Source organism: Pristiophorus japonicus, chromosome 13 (assembly GCF_044704955.1).
Source record: "Pristiophorus japonicus isolate sPriJap1 chromosome 13, sPriJap1.hap1, whole genome shotgun sequence".
Classification (NCBI taxonomy): Eukaryota; Metazoa; Chordata; class Chondrichthyes; family Pristiophoridae; genus Pristiophorus; species Pristiophorus japonicus.
This window is the reverse complement of record NC_091989.1, coordinates 49,712,554-49,728,472: the sequence shown is the minus strand read 5'-3', so window position 1 is coordinate 49,728,472 and position 15,919 is coordinate 49,712,554. Positions and strand designations below refer to the sequence as shown.

General features: G+C 45.5%; 1 protein-coding gene across 3 annotated transcripts in view; it reads right to left on the bottom strand.

Annotated features, from left to right (window-relative positions):
* The window catches only part of bltp3b (bridge-like lipid transfer protein family member 3B), a 182,501-nt gene that overhangs the window by 120,380 nt on the left and 46,202 nt on the right, over positions 1-15,919 (bottom strand). For all 3 annotated transcript variants that reach the window (XM_070897438.1, XM_070897436.1, XM_070897437.1), the window contains exon 2: positions 1,008-1,170. In XM_070897438.1, the coding sequence (XP_070753539.1) occupies positions 1,008-1,170 (163 nt within the window). The remainder of the gene's footprint in view (positions 1-1,007; positions 1,171-15,919) is intronic.

The following is a 15,919-nucleotide window of genomic DNA, read 5'->3' as shown; positions in this document are numbered from 1 at the left end:
GCTATGAGGCCTAAAATTCGGGATTCAGTTCACCCAGCGGTAAAAATTGGCATTTCACGAGGATTCATGGTGCAAACCGCGAATTTTCTGCAGCTTTTCTCCGAGGCCGATACCACTGCGAGTTGGGCCGAGAGCGGGAGAAAACATCCCCCAAAATATTGCAAAAAACAATTAAAAAAAAAATCACAAAACATTCACAAGACACTTAACTATCAAATCGCTGCAAAAGAATTAAAAATTGAAAACTTTAACTTGCCTTTTTTTTTTTTTTGCAGGTCTTCATACCTACCGCTGTTCCAAGGGTCGCAACGCAGGTTTTTCCCGGGTGAGTTTTTTCATCCTAACTACTAATGTGCGGTGAGCCAAATTTTTGGCAAAAGCACTATTTCGAGTCTTGCATGCCGGCGGTCCGCTCCCCAGCGGTACTTAAAAACTGCTGGCGCAAGACTTGTCCAAAATTCCTGGTTCGCTGTTTTTCGCCAAAACGGCAAAATATCGCCGAAAAACAGGGTGCAAAGTTGGCAAATTTCCAGCCCAAAATTGCGTGCTAAATGGCCCAACACCCCTCGGGTTATAAACATCCTAGCCTTCAAGTCATCACTTGGTATTTAGAATCCTAGAATTTCTATTGAATTCTGGAAAATTAGAGGAAGTTACCCTAGTGTCTCAAAACATTTGAGTTGGCAGATGGTGCACCATCCTGTGTGTTTATTGTAATTTTATGTTCTATCAGCAATACCTGGAAGGAATATGCCAATTTATCTCCCAGCCCTGTTCAGTTGTCTTTTTACACGGGCAAAGTTACTTGTGTCATTTACATCTGCATAGCTCCCATAATCACTTTTCTGGTTCATTTCCCACTAGGAGGATTTGATTCTGTGCAACTGATTTTAATCCTGGTATCTTCACACTGCAGGGAATGGTAATGTGCACAAGGCATTTAAGATCTTAAGACGACTTCACGGCATACTCTTGATGTAACTTCTGCAGTACAATGAAGTTCTTACCCGAATTGCAGCCTTGTTGCAGAACACTCTGGTGATTGCCAACCAAGTGGGCAAGTCCAGCATGTTTTGTAGTACCTCTTCATCAAGCTCCAAGTTGGTCAGCTGACCTTCACCTTTGAGAGTACTCAAGTTAATCTTATCTGGTGACAGATTTTTGGTGAACCTGCAAAACAGAAAAATAGCAGAATGATACTTTGGTTGTTATGATTTGTGCTATTAGAAAAATTCATGGGGATTTTTAAATGTAAAACTTTTATTGAAGTTAAGAGGAGGAAAAATTGGTTGAAAAAAGTTGCTGGTTTGTTGTTTTACTTCATAATAGTGCAAGTCTGACTACAAACTATTTCTCAGTAAAAGAAGTTTTTAAAAATTTGGACACAGGTCAGGAACCAAAACATCCTGGAAACATGTACAGTAATCACCATAGTGAGAGTGTAATGCAACTAATAATTATACAAATCAAGAATTGGAAGGGAGTAAAGATGCCAACAATAAAAATATGCACAGAGGGAAATTACAGAAAAACAATTCCACCTCTCTCTGTTCCAGAGCACTGACAATATCAAACGATTGAAAATCTGCAAAATGATAGAATATAAATTCTAAATAATAATTGTTCACATGTCGATGGGCGAGACTTTCCTTTCATTTTCAGCAGATTCTCGGCGATTTTCTCGGCGGTACAGCTGTTTTTCCGCCCGGCGAAAGTTTCCCCATTAGTTTTTTTTAGTGATATTTCCCAAATCTGAAAACGCCCGCTGGGACCAAACTGCCGATGTGCAACAACGAGAACATAAGAACATAAGAATTAGAAACAGGAGTCGGCCATCTAGCCCCTCGAGCCTGCTCCGCCATTCAATAAGATCATGGCTGAGAAAATCGGCAGGGCATAAGTTTGGCCTCAATGGAAGCCCATCCAGATCGCCGAGTGAACCGCCTGTAAAAGCTGTTTAAACAAGGCGGTAGGCAAGTACTCTGCAATGAAAGGTAAGTTAAAGGTTCTTGATTTTTTTTTTAATTTTAAAACGGCGATTTGGTGTAAAAGTGTCTTGGGAATGCTTTTTACGTTTATTTTTTTGGAACATTTTTTTAAGTTTTCCCCCCTCCCTAGGCCCAACTGCAGCCTTGCACTAAATTTTAAAATAAACGTCCATTTTACTTAGTTTCCCCTTAACCGCCGAGAAAACCGCCAACAATAAAAGGTGCAACGCCGATTTTCTCGCCGGGCAATTAGTTTTAACATAAAAGTGGAAATTCTCACCAGCATTACTTACCAAACGTTAGCTATTTTTCTGAGCGGGCAATTGGGCATTGAGGGGCTGATAGGAAAGTCGAGCCCTTAATTTGAGGCCTTTTTATGAAGCACTGGGTAGTGAGCAGAGCAACATATCCACCAGATCAGTTTATGCAAGAGGAAATCGGACTCACTGCACAGTCTGGTGTGACTTATACCAGAGTGGTCAGCCAACGCTTGCTCAGAGAGAATGGGCCTGAAATTCATTGCCATACCACTCACTACCACCCAAAAACACAAGTTTCGTCAAAACACATGTACATACCGCCCGGCGGCAGTTTCATCAGTGACATACCGCCGGACGGTATGCACACCGCCGACATACCGCCCAAAAGTGCAAGTTTCATGACAAACCACCGGAACTGCATACTGTCCTGGAGAAGGGGGGGCCAATTTTCATCTCCGCCTGCCCAAAGTGCTGCCGACGTGCCGGATAGTATTTTGGGCAGTATATTCATCGCCGAGGTCTCGCGAAGGTGGACGGGCGGCAATCTGAGCGGCAGCAGGCGGGAGCTCTCATTCTCGCTGGCAGAGGCGCTTGCCGCCCAAGTGCCGGCAAGGATGGAGTCGGGCCCACAGAGGGTCAAAGACCTGATTTTTTAAAAAAAAACAGTAAAAAATAAAAAAACTAGTCAAAAACCTTCTGGAGGCCCCATCCAGGTAAGTTGCTGTTGAAATTTTTTTTTTAAAAAAAGGTTCATTTACGTTTTTTTCAGATTCTTCAAACTTACCGTTGGCGACAGACCAGCCTCCTCGCAGCAGTCCACCCCTGCAGGAATCTGGGACCTCGGTGGGCAGGAGGTCAGTTGCGCCACTCGGCTGTCCGCTGACATCAACGGACGGCTCTCTCCTCCCGCATATTCCAGGCCACCTCCAAAGTGGCACTGGGCGGATCTTCAGGAGGAATGTCGGCGGCAGTGGGCAGCAGTCGGCGGTGAGGTGATGAATTTCGCACTCCTCCTCCCCTTCGGTTCCCTCTCCTCCCTCCCCCCTTCGGTCCCATCTCAATCCCCTTCCCCCTTCGGTCCCCCACCCCCCAAGCGATTCCCTGACCTTCTCCGCAGAGCTGAGGTCAGCATACTGGTGCAGGCCATAACCACCACACCATTTGGGACTGCTCATGCGCACTTGATCCGGTCGCACAGAGGGACCAAAATACCATGTAACTTTTACAGTGAACTTTTTCTAGTGGCTTTAATGGGTATCACTTAAGTATCGCAAATTCGCACCCTTCCATGCCGAGCCTCTCGGCGAAATACTGCCATAACAAAGCTTCTAGAGGAGAACAACTCGGACAGCAGCTTCCTGACTTCTGCATTTAACTACACATGTGTAGTCGCCGGAGGTTGCTGGTCGATTTACACTTTAATAACAGTGACGCTGGTAACCTCACCATTACCTCGATCGCAAAATTCGAGCCGATATTACAACGTGACTACACTTCAAAGAAGTGTTTAATTAGCTGTAAAGCGTTTCGGAACATCCCGATGTCATAAAAGGCACTATATAAACTTAAGTCTTTTTTTCCCTTTTATATCGGGAGAAAACTTTCAAGACGAAATGTCGCGGTTGCCCGAGAGGCTTGTGTTGAGCTGCCTTCTTGAACCGCTGCGGTCTGCGGGGAGAAGATAGGGAGAACGTGGTGCGGGTACAAAGCGAGCGGGGGTGAAGAATCTGATCCAGGCCTAACAGAACACGAGAGAACGTGATCGATCTTCCCATCTGGGTCACGTTCTTGCTCTCACCACCCAGCTCCTTTCGACCTGGATCACGTTCTTACCCCGCTCCTCACCATTCTGCTCCTCAACAAGCTCCTGACATTCTCTCCCACAATTCCTGACTTTCCAACGTCCTCCCGAGATCTTGCATTCACACCACTGCAGAGTTCCTGACCTTCCCCGCCCCCCCCCACCCCCGACTCCACCCGAATTCCTGACCACCTTCACCCACCCCTCCTCCCCGGTGATCCTTACTTTCTTTTCCACCCTCTCCCCACACCCACCCGCCACCCCCCTCCGACACCCACCCTCCCCCACACCCCGCCTGCTCCAAGCTCCTGTGTCCCTACATATACTGTATATATTCAATATTGTGCAGAGTTACTATTGAACATATCCATCAAATTCCTGCTCGGTTCATAATGGTAGCTTCTTTAAAATGGATCTGCAGAAATGAGTTAGCCAAGTAAAATCTCTCTAAAGCCAACTTGAACCTAGGCCAAGCCAGAGTCCAACAACAACAACTTGTATTTATATCGCACCTTTAATGTAGTAAAACATCCCAAGGCAATTCACAGGAGTGTTAGAAGAAAAACACAAATAAATTTGACACCGAGCCACAAAAGAAAGTACAGCAGATGACCAAAAGCATGGTCAAAGAGGTAAGTTTAAAGGAGCGTTTTAAAGGAACAAAGAGGAAGCAAGGCGGAGAGGTTTAGGGAGGGAGTTCCAGAGCTTAGGGTCCAGGCATCTGAAGGCACAGCCACCAATGGTTGAGCAGTTAACATAGAAACATAGAAAATAGGTGCAGGAGTAGGCCGTCGGCCCTTCGAGCCTGCACCACCATTCAATAAGATCATGGCTGATCATTCACCTCAGTACCCCTTTCCTGCTTTCTCTCCATACCCCTTGATCCCTTTAGCCGTAAGGGCCATATTTAACTCCCTCTTGAATATATCCAACGAACTGGCATCAATAACTCTCTGTGGTAGAGAATTCCACAGGTTAACAACTCTTGAGTGAAGAAGTTTCTCCTCATCTCGGTCCTAAATGGCTTATCCCTTATCCTTAGACCGTGTCCCCGGTTCTGAACTTCCCCAACATCGGGAACAATCCACCCGCATCTAACCTGTCCCATCCCGTCAGAAGCTTGTATGTTTCTATGAGATCCCCTCTCATCCTTCGAAGCTCCAGTGTATAAAGGCCCAGTTGATCCAGTCTCTCCTCATATGTCAGACCAGCCATCCTGGGAATCAGTCTGGTGAACCATCACTGCACTCCCTCAATAGTAAGAATGTCCTTCCTCAGATTAGGAGACGAAAACTGAACACAATATTCCAGGCGAGGCCTCACCAAGGTCCTGTACAACTGCAGTAAGACCTCCCTGCTCCTGTATTCACATCCCCAAGCTATGAAGGCCAACATACCATTTGCCTTCTTCACCTGCATGCCAACTTTCAATGACGGATGAACCATGACACCCAGGTCTCGTTGCACCTCCCCTTTTCATAGTCTGCCGCCATTCAGATAATATTCTGCCTTCGTAATTTTTTGCCCCCAAAGTGGATAACCTCACATTTATCCACATTATACTGCATCTGCCATGCATTTGCCCACTCATCTAACCTGTCCAAGTCACCCTGCAGCCTCTTAGCGTCCTCCTCACAGCTCACACCGCCACCCAGTTTAGTGTCATCTGCAAACTTGGAGATGCTACACAATTCCTTCATCTAAATCATTAATGTATATATTAAAGAGCTGGGGTCCCAGCACTGAGTCCTGCAGCACTCCACTAGTCAATGCCTGCTATTCTGAAAAGGACCCGTTGATCTCGACCCTGTGCTTAGTGTCTGCCAACCTGTTCTCTATTCACGTCAGTACATTATCCCCAATACCATGTGCTTTGATTTTGCACACCAATCTCGTGTGGGACCTTGTCAAAAGCCTTTTGAAGTCCAAATACACTACATCCACTGGTTCTCCCTTGTCCACTTTCCTGGTTACATTCTCAAAAAATTCCAGAAGATTTGTCAAGCATGAGTTCCCCTTCATAAATCCATGCTGACTTGGACTAATCCGGTCACTGCTTTCCAAATGCGCTGTCATTTCATCCTTAATAAATTGATTGCAACATTTTCTCCATTACTGATGTCAGGCTAACCGGTCTATAATAACCTGTTTTCTCTCTCCCTCCTTTTTTAAAAAGTGGTGTTACATTAGCTACCCTCCAGTCCATAGGAACTGATCCAGAGTCGATAGACTGTTGGAAAATGATCACCAATGCAGCTACTATTTCTAGGGCCACTTCCTTAAGTACTCTGGGATGCAGACTATCAGGCCCCGGGGATTTATCGGTCTTCAATCCCATCAATTTCCCCAACACAATTTCCCGCCTAATAAGGATATGCTTCAGTTCTTCCTTCTCACTAGACCCTCAGTCCCCTCGTACTTGGGGAAGGTTATTGGTGTCTTCCTTCGTGAAGACAGAACCAAAGCATTTGTTCAATTGGTCTGCCATTTCTTTGTTCATTATAAATTCACCTGAATCCGACTGCAAGGGACCCAAGTTTGTCTTCACTAATCTTTTTCTCTTCACATATCTATAGAAGCTTTTCCAGTCAGTTTTTATGTTCCCGGCAAGCTTCCTCTCATACTCTATTTCCCCCCTCTTAATTAAACCCTTTGTCGTTCTCTGCTGAATTCTAAATTTCTCCCAGTCCTCAGGTTTGCTGCATTTTTTCTGGCCAATTTATTGGCCTCTTCCTTGGATCTAACACTATCCTTAATTTCCCTTGTTAACCATGGTTGAGCCACCTTCCCAGTTTTATTTTTACTCCAGACAGGGATGTACAATTGCTGAAGTTCATCCATGTGATCTTTAAATGTTTGCCATTGCCTATCCACCGTCAACCCTTTAAGTTATAATCAGGGATGCTCAAGAGGGCAGAATTTGAGGAACGCAGACATCTCGGGTGGTTGTGAGGCTGAAGGAGATTACAGAGATATGGAGGGGCGAGGCCATGGAGGCGTTTGTAAACAATGATGAGAATTTTGAAATTGAGGCATTGCTTAACCAGGAGCCAATGTAAATCAGCGGTGATGAGCGAATGGGACTTGGTGCAAGTTAGGACATGGGCTGCCGAGTTTTGGATGATCTCAATTATACGTAGAGTAGAATGTGGGAGGCCAGCCAGGAGTGTGTTGTAGTCAAGTCTAGAGGTAACAAAGGCAGGGATAAGGGTTTCAGCAGCAGAAGAGCTGAGCCGGAGACAGGCAATGGTAAGGAGGTGGAAAACGGTGGTTTAGTGACGCCACAGCTATGTGGCTGGAAGCTCATTTCAGGGTCAAATATGACGCCTAGGTTGCAAACAGTCTGGTTTCGCCTCAGATAGATGCTAGGGAGAGATATCAGTCAGTGGCTAGGGAACGCAGTTTGTAGCAGGGACAAAAGACAATGGCTTCGGTCTTCCCAATATTTAAATGGAGAAAATTTCTGCTCATCCAATACTGGATGTCAGACAAGCAATCTGACAATTTAGAGACCATGGCAGGGTCGAGCGAAGTGGTTGAGGTACAGCTGGGTGTCGTCAGCGTACATGTGGAAACTGACGCCATGTTTTTGGATGATGTCGCCAAGGGGCAGCATATCGATGAGAAATAGGAGGGGGCCAAGGATAGAGCCTTGGGGGACACTAAATGATGCTGGAGTGGAAAGAGAGGCCATTGCAGGAGATTTTCTGGCTACGATTAGATAGATAAGAATGGAACCAGGCGAGTGCAGTCCCACCCAGCTGGATGATGGTGTGGATATCTGAACGGAATATATGGAATTAAGGACAGTAAAGTAAACGGGATATATGAAAATGTATAAGCCATGGAAGAATAGCTGGGAGAATGTCAGATTGCAAATAGTGCAACATCAGCATAGCTAACAGTCCGTCTCAAGGTTTCAAGTCACTACTCCTGCCAATGACATCTAATTGTAACATGAAATAGTCACACCATTAGATTGAAACATTTAGAGGCAATACTTGAGCTTTCAAGAAGAACATCTCATATAGATTGACTAATGAGTGGCTGAGTTAGACTGTCAATCCATTTGTATTTTGTTATCTGATTTCAAAACTGTATAACTGTTAACGCTTTACGATGTAACTTCACCTATCCGTAGGGAGTGTGTACGCTCTATCCAGATAGGTCTTACTGGCCGGTAATAAAGGCTGCTTTGTTCAAAGCACAAGAGGTATTCGACTCAGTAATTTTACTGAACCAGATTGAGGTAAAAGAATCCAGGAATTTACAATGGTGGAGAGGCGTTGGAGGAGGATGGAGTGGTCAACCGTGTCAAACACTGAAGACAGATCGAGAAGAACAAGGAGGGATAGTTTACCTTTGTCACCGTTACAAAGGATGTAATTTGTGACTTTGATGAGAGTTGTTTCAGTACTGTGGCAGGGGCAGAAACTAGATTGAAGGGATTCAAACATGAAGTTCCGGGAAAGATAAGCATGGATTTGGGAGCAGATAACATTTTAGGACTTGAGAGGAAAGGGCGATTGGAGATAGGGCTGTAGCTTGCAAGCACGGTGGGGTCAACGGTTGGTTTTTTGGGAAGGGTAATTGCAGCAAATTTGAAGGACGGAGGAACAGTACCTGAGGAGAGAGAACCATTAACAATGTCAGCTAACATGGGAGCCAGAAAAGGAAGTTGGGTGGTCAGCAGTTTAGTGGGAATAGGGTCAAGGGAGCAGGAAGTGGACAAGATGAGCGTGGAGAGATCAAGAGTGGAGATGAGAGAGAAACTGAAGATGCGAGTTCAGGGCTAGGGTAGGGGGGGGGAACCTTGGAGGAAGTTTGGCCTGGTGGGCTAACGGGAGGAAGGGAAGTGGCACAGGCAGCTGATCAGATGGTCTCAATCTTTGAGACAAAGTTGTCCATGAGCTCCTCACACTTGGAGAGTGTGGTGGAGACAGGGGAGAGGGATTTAAGATGACAAATGGCAGTAGAGAAGAGTACCAGGGGGTTATCTTTGCATTCCAGAATGATCCTGGAACAGTGAGCAGGTTTGGCAGACAAGAGTGGGTCCCGAAACTTCATGTGATCCAGTCAGATCTGGCGATGAATGCCTATACCAGTTGTTCAAGTCTGTGCCCTTGGACTTGAGGAAGCGAAGATGAGGGCTGTACCAGGGGGAACGGCCAGGGTGAGCAAGAGTAATGGTTTTAATAGGGACTAGAGCATTAAAGGTGGCGTTTAAAGTGTGGTTGTGCAGATCGGTGGCTGCAGAAATTGAGAATGGATACAGAAGGATTGTAAATGTGGCAGAGGGATGGAGATAGGGAATCATGGGAAAATAGCTAAAGAAATGTCAAGATGCAGACAACTGCAGAATCGACAGAAAAAAAAGGGGTTACCAAGAGTTGAGGTTGAGGTTAAACACGGGTCATGAGAAAGACGCAAGGCGGCACAAAGAAAGAAAGCAATCCTAGATAGGAGGGGAAAAAGTAATGGCTTTTACTGATAAGGAGGAAGGGAAACTAATTGGGTTCTTTACTGATAAGGGAAGACAGTGTTGCGAAGCTATAACTAACCTGACCCTGACACCAGCCCTAATTGGGAGACTTTCTTGCCTGCCATTGGACGTACTCGGGGGGGGGGGGGGGGGGGGGGGTGGGGTGGGAGGAAGAAAGGAAGTGGATAGACCAAGTGCTAATCAAATGTGTTCTGTTTTGAAAATGTATAACTGTTGTTGTTTCGCACTGAAAAGGGGCTTGTCCAGAGGAAGGTAAACAGGCTCTGATTGAGAGTGTTCCTTCGGCCGGGACTTGTCAAGACAGAGAATCTTCAATCAAGGTCTTTCACAGAAAAGGCAGCAAGGTGCTCGTGTGTCAGTGTATTCGCTGAACCAGATTGAGGGAAAAAGAATCCGTATTAACAAAATGGCATGACGAATAGAGGGCCAAAGGCTGGACAGTTTGGAGTTAATAAATGCAGTTGTAAGAGAGTTTGGAGAGTGTTTGTTTCAGGAGCGGACGAAGAAGCAAGTAGGGTTGGCTGAAGGAGGGAGATGTGGGTGGAGAGCGATACAAGGAAATGGTCAGAGACAGCCTTATTTACAATTGACACGGTAGGAATAGTGAGGCCATGAGAGATGGCAAGGTCAAAGGGGGTGGCCGTGAATATCGGTTGGGGAGTTGACATGGAGGGAGATATTCAGGGAGGATAGGAGGCTAGTGAACTCAGAGGAGAGAGAGCATGATGAATTCAGATGGAGGTTGAAATCACTGAGGTTGCGAAGTCGATCAGTGCATAAGTTAAGGGAGGAAAGCAGTAAAGATAGCTCGGTGATAAAAGTTTTATCGTTCTTGGGTGGGCGGTAGAGAAAGTGAATTTTAAATGAGAGATGAGAGGGGTGGAATAAGGGGAGATGTTCAAAGGAGGAGAAAGTGCCGGAGGAGTAGGGCGACAGACCAAGGTATGAATTGGTGAGGAGAACCACACCACCACTACGGCGGTCTGGGCGGGGCAAGTGGTGGAAGGTAATAGCCGGGGGGGGGGGGGGGGGGCGAAGGCTTCGATGCAAGGTGTCATCAACCCTCAGCCAATTTCCCGTCAGGGCCATGATGTCGATGCAATCATCCACGATAAGCTCATGGATGGCAAGGATGAATTCACACCTCAACTGATCTAAATATTAACAAAACAGCCCAGAGCTGTGCAAACATTTTAATAATAACACACATTAAGCCATCAGTTTGCAAACATCTTGGAAAGCTGAATATCAAAAATGCAGAACTATCAAAATCCACACAATAGTAATTTAATAAAATGTTGCGCAGTATTAGTTCATTCAGTGTAGTTTCAGATATAGAGGAAATATTGATGTTTATTGCTGCTACATTGCTATTTTAGTGGCATACTAACATTGGGGCCAAGTTTCGGCCTGCGTTGCTCCTGTTTTTTTGGAGCAACTGGGTTAAAATGGAGTATCTTAGAAATTGCAATTCTCGGCATTTAGTTTGCTCCAGTTCCAGTCAGCTAGAACAGTTTGAGTTTGGAACAGGTTTTTTTCCCAAAACTTACGCCCGTTTTGAAAGTTTAGGCAGTGAAAACTTACTACAAACTAACTTAGAATGGAGTAAGTGTAGATTTTTGTACGCTCAGAAAAACCTTGTCTACACTTAGAAAATCAGGCGTAGGTTACAAATCAGGCATAGGGAATGGGGCTGGGGAGGGGGGGTGGTGTTTAAAAGGGAAGTTTACAAACTTCAGTTTTACATCATCAATAATAAATGATAAATACATCAATAAATCAAGCAATAAATCAACCAAAAAATTTTTTTTTTTAAATCAATAAATAAAACATTTTCTACTTACCGACTGCAGCACCGGGAGCCCTCCAACAGCGTGCTGGGACGCCCCACCACCCACCCGCCCAGTGTGTCTCTGTCGGTGTCTCAATCTCTGTCTGTCTGTGTCTGTGTTTCTGACAGCGAGGGGAGGGGGAGGAGAGAGGGAGAGAGGGAGGAGAGAGGGAGAGAGGGAGGAGAGAGGGAGGGAGGGAGGAAGGGGGAGGAGGGAGGGGGGGGAGTAGGACGGAGGGAGGGAGGGGATGGGAGGGGAGGGGGGAAGAGAAGGGAGGGAGGAGAGAAGGGAGAGAAGGGAGGGAGAAAGGAGGGAGGGAGAAAGGAGAGGGAGGCTGAACGGGCCGGGCCCAGGCTCCGCACCAGACTTACAGGTAGGTGGCCGGGGGTCGGGTCGGGTCCGGGCGGGGGGAGCGCGAGTTGAGTCAGTTCGGGTCCGGGGGTGGGGGTGGGGTGGGGAGCCGGGTCCGGGGGCAGATCTGGACCGGGGGCAGGGTTGGATCCAGGGTCGGGGAGCGCGAGTCGGGTCGGGGCGGGTTTGGCTCCGGGGGCGGGCGCGAGTCGGGTCGGGTCAGGTCCGGGGGGTCCGGTCCGGGGGAGCGGGAGTCAAGTCGGGAGGAAGCAGGAGCTGGGCGTGAGTTGCAGCCTTATCCACACAGCCCCAGTGAGGCCATTCGGCCAGGGCTAGGGGCTGCGTGCTTCGGGCCCCTCCCACACAGTTTTGGGCGCCTGGAGCGACTGCATATGCGCGCCCACTGTAGCACGCATGTGCAGAGGTCCCAGCTGTTTTCAGCGCAGGGACCTGGCTCCGCCCCCCCCCCCACAGCTTGTGCTGCGCCATGCCCAGCTCCAGAGGACCTGCAGGGAGCAGGAGAATCGCTAAGTATTTTTTAGGCGCACTTTGTGGCGTGAAAAACGGGCGTTCATGTCGGGGCTTCTAGGCGCAGCCCGAAACTTGGGCCAATAATGCTGTCTGGAGAGCACATGATTGAACTGTAGCTTTAATGGATGCGACCAAAATAGTTCTTGCAAAGATCTCGATTCAATGTGTAACCAAAAAGGAAAACTAAATCTTCCCAGAACACATCTCTAACCTGCAGTAACACATCATGAATTAGCATTTTATTAAAAGCAGAACGTTCTATCCCAACCACTCAAATAATCAAGTCACATACCAACAGTGGTGCTCTATGCATACAATGAACAGCAACTGGAAAGAGAATGGACCTTAGAAAGCCTTCTATAAACACAGGTTTGCTGGAGTTATATTGTTCCAATTTAATGTACAAATGGAGTGTACATCAATCAAGACTTCGAGAAGGAGGGCATTTTGTATTAGAAATTGGACCACTTTGGATTTAATTCATTGATAATCCAGTTACAGTTTAGAGAACATGCTTTTCCCATGGGTGTTGTTTGAGCAACTGAAATATATTGTACTTCTTCCTCCAATTTTAATTTCTAATTCCATTTTAGGTCCCCGCGTGCCATGAGTCAACTGATAAGGCAGTTTAGAAATGCAGGTCTTTAATAGAATCATTTTTCTCCATGATTGCACAGTGGGTCCCACAAGTGGGCCTAGTCCATTAAGATCCAGAAGATGTATATTTTTATTCACAGCCTGTCGTATTTTCTCCCAGGGGTTGTCTTCAGCCACTTCGCCGCTGACCGCAAAATCCGTAAAGGTGAAACAGAGTCTGGCTGTTCTGATGGTTCAGATGGACATTCACATTCCACGATTCAAAAAACAGCAGGGAGCTCTCCAAGCGTCCGAGCCAACATTTCTCCCTCAACACAAAAAAAACATGCAGATTGCTCACTGATCTCACATTATAGCGTCTTGCAATGTTTACCTGCATTTACAAACATCACAGCAGAGCAACAAAAAGCAGTTCCATTCTTAATAGTGGAAGCCAAGACTTCAACCCAGCCCAAAAGTAGATCTAAAGCCAACCCTGGGAGATAAATGCAAGACTTCAACATACTTAAAAATTACAAAAAAAGGTAATAATTTGAATACATATATATGCCATAATTAGCTTGACAGGCATTCACATGATTGCAATCAGGCCGTTGCACAAATTCATCTGTCGAGATGCCAAATCTCCTCAGGTGTTTCCCATTAATCATGGCTCGAGGTGTTGCCAGCAAATTGGAAATTGTATGCACTCCTTCAAAATGGTGCCCCCCATCCACAATTCAGAGAAGTGCACACATCTGTATGGGGCTCTTTGGGCACCTTCCCACCTCTTTCAGAAAATACTGAACTTTATCTCATTACTGTTTGTGGGACCTTGCTGTTCACAAAAATCTGCCGTGTTTGTCTACAACACAACATTCTCTAATGTAATGCAATTCAGTGACTATGCAGTACTTCGGGATGTTCGGAGAACATGCAAGATGCTACATAAATGCAAGTCTTTTTTCTCATGTTAAAAATTGCACATTAACTTTTAAAACACTTTGTCAATTTGTGCAAAATTAAACAGAAATTCAGGGTTAAAAGAAAACAGAGTATTTTTTTCAATAGGTTGAGTGGGTGGAGTTGAAACACACTGCAGGCTCAATTAATATTAAACTAAAGACAGAGTTCGCCTGAATAAATTAGCTTAAGAATGGTGGCATCTTTGCTTGAAATCACGAGCGCAATCTTATTAAAATTGATCGTTTTTCTGCATTGAAATGAGATTCACTTTTTACATTTGGTCCCCAAAGGCCATTCAACTGAAGAAAACAGCTTAGTGTACTTTAAAAAAAATATATATTAAACCCCCCCCCCCACCGAGAAGTCTGTGCTCATCTAATTCTGCCCTCCTGAGCATCCCTGATTATAATCGCTCAACCATTGGTGGCACTGCCTTCTGTTGCCTCGGCCCCAAACTCAAACTCCCTGCCCAAACCTCTCAGCCTCTCTTTCCTCCTTCAAGACGCTCCTTAAAACAAACCAAATTCAGATGGGGGGGGTGAGAAAGTTGAATCTCAAACAAGCGTACTAAGCTTAAATAAAGGAGGCTACAAAAGGTATGAGGATAGAGTTGGCTAAAGTGGATTGGGAAAATAGATTGAAGTGTAGGACGGTTGATGAACAGTGGTGTACATTTAAGAAGATATTTCACAACTCGCAAGAAAAATATATTCCAGTGAGGAAAGGGTGTGAAAGAAAAGATAGCCATCCGTGGTTAACTAAAGAAATAAAGGAAAGTATCCAACTAAAAACAAGGGCATACAGTGTGGCCAAAATTAGTGGGAGGAAAGATGATTGGGAAGCTTTTAAAAGCCAGCAAAGAATGACAAACAAAATGATTAAGGAAAAGACAGACAATGAAAGTAAACTAGCACAAAATATTAAAAACAGATAGTAAGAGTTTCTCTACAGGTATATAAAAAGGAAAAAAAAAAAAGAGTGGCTAACGGTAATGTTGGTCCCTTCGAGGACGAGACCGGGGAATTATTAATGGGGAACATGGAGATGGCAGAAACGCTGAAATATTTTGGATCAATCTTTACAGTAGAGGACACTAACAATATTCCAATAGTGAATAGTCAAGCGGCTATGGGGGGCGGGGGGGGGGGGGGGGAAGGAACTTAACACAATCACAATGACCAAGGAGATGGTACTCAATGGGACAAAAGGCAGATAAATCCCCTGGACCTGATGGCTTGCATCCGAGGGTCTGAAGAGAAATGGCGGCAGGGATAGTGGATGCATTGGTTGGAATTTACCAAAATTCCCTGGATTCTGAGGAGGTCCCAGTAGATTGGAAAACTGCAAATCTAACACCCCGATTTAGAAAAGGAGGCAGACAAAAAGCAGGAAACTAGAGACCAGTTGGCCTAACATCTGTGGTTGGGAAAATGTTGGAGTCCATTATTGCAGAAGCAGTAGCAGAACATTTGGAAAAACATAATTCAGTCAGGCAGCATGGATTTATGAAAGTGAAGTCATGTTTGACAAATTTGCTGGAATTCTTTGAGGATGTAAAGAACAAGGTGGATAAAGGGGAAACAGTGGATGTGGTGTATTTGGACTTCCAGAAGGCATTTGACAAGCTGCTACACAAAAGGTTACTGTACAAGATAAAAGTTCACAGAGTTGGGGGTAATATATTAGCATGGATAGAGGATTGGCGAACTAACAGAAAACAGAGAGTCGGGATAATGGGGTCATTGTCAGGTTGGCAATCAGTAACTTGTGGGCTGCCGCAATGATCAGTGCTGGGGCCCCAACTATTTACAATCTATATTAATGACTTGGAAGAAGGGACAGAGTGTAACGTAGCCAAGTTTGCTGACGATATAAAGATGGGAGGAAAAGCAATGTGTGAGGAAGACACAAAAAAAATCTGTAAAAAGACAAACAGGCTAAGTGAGTGGGCAAAAATTTGGCAGACGAGAGTATAATGTTGGAAAGTGTGAGGTTATGCACTTTGGCAGAAAAAAATCAAAGTGCAAGTTAATATTTAAATGGAGAAAAATTGCAAAGTGCTGCAGTACAGCAGGACCTGGGGGTACTTGTGCATGAAACACAAAAGGTTA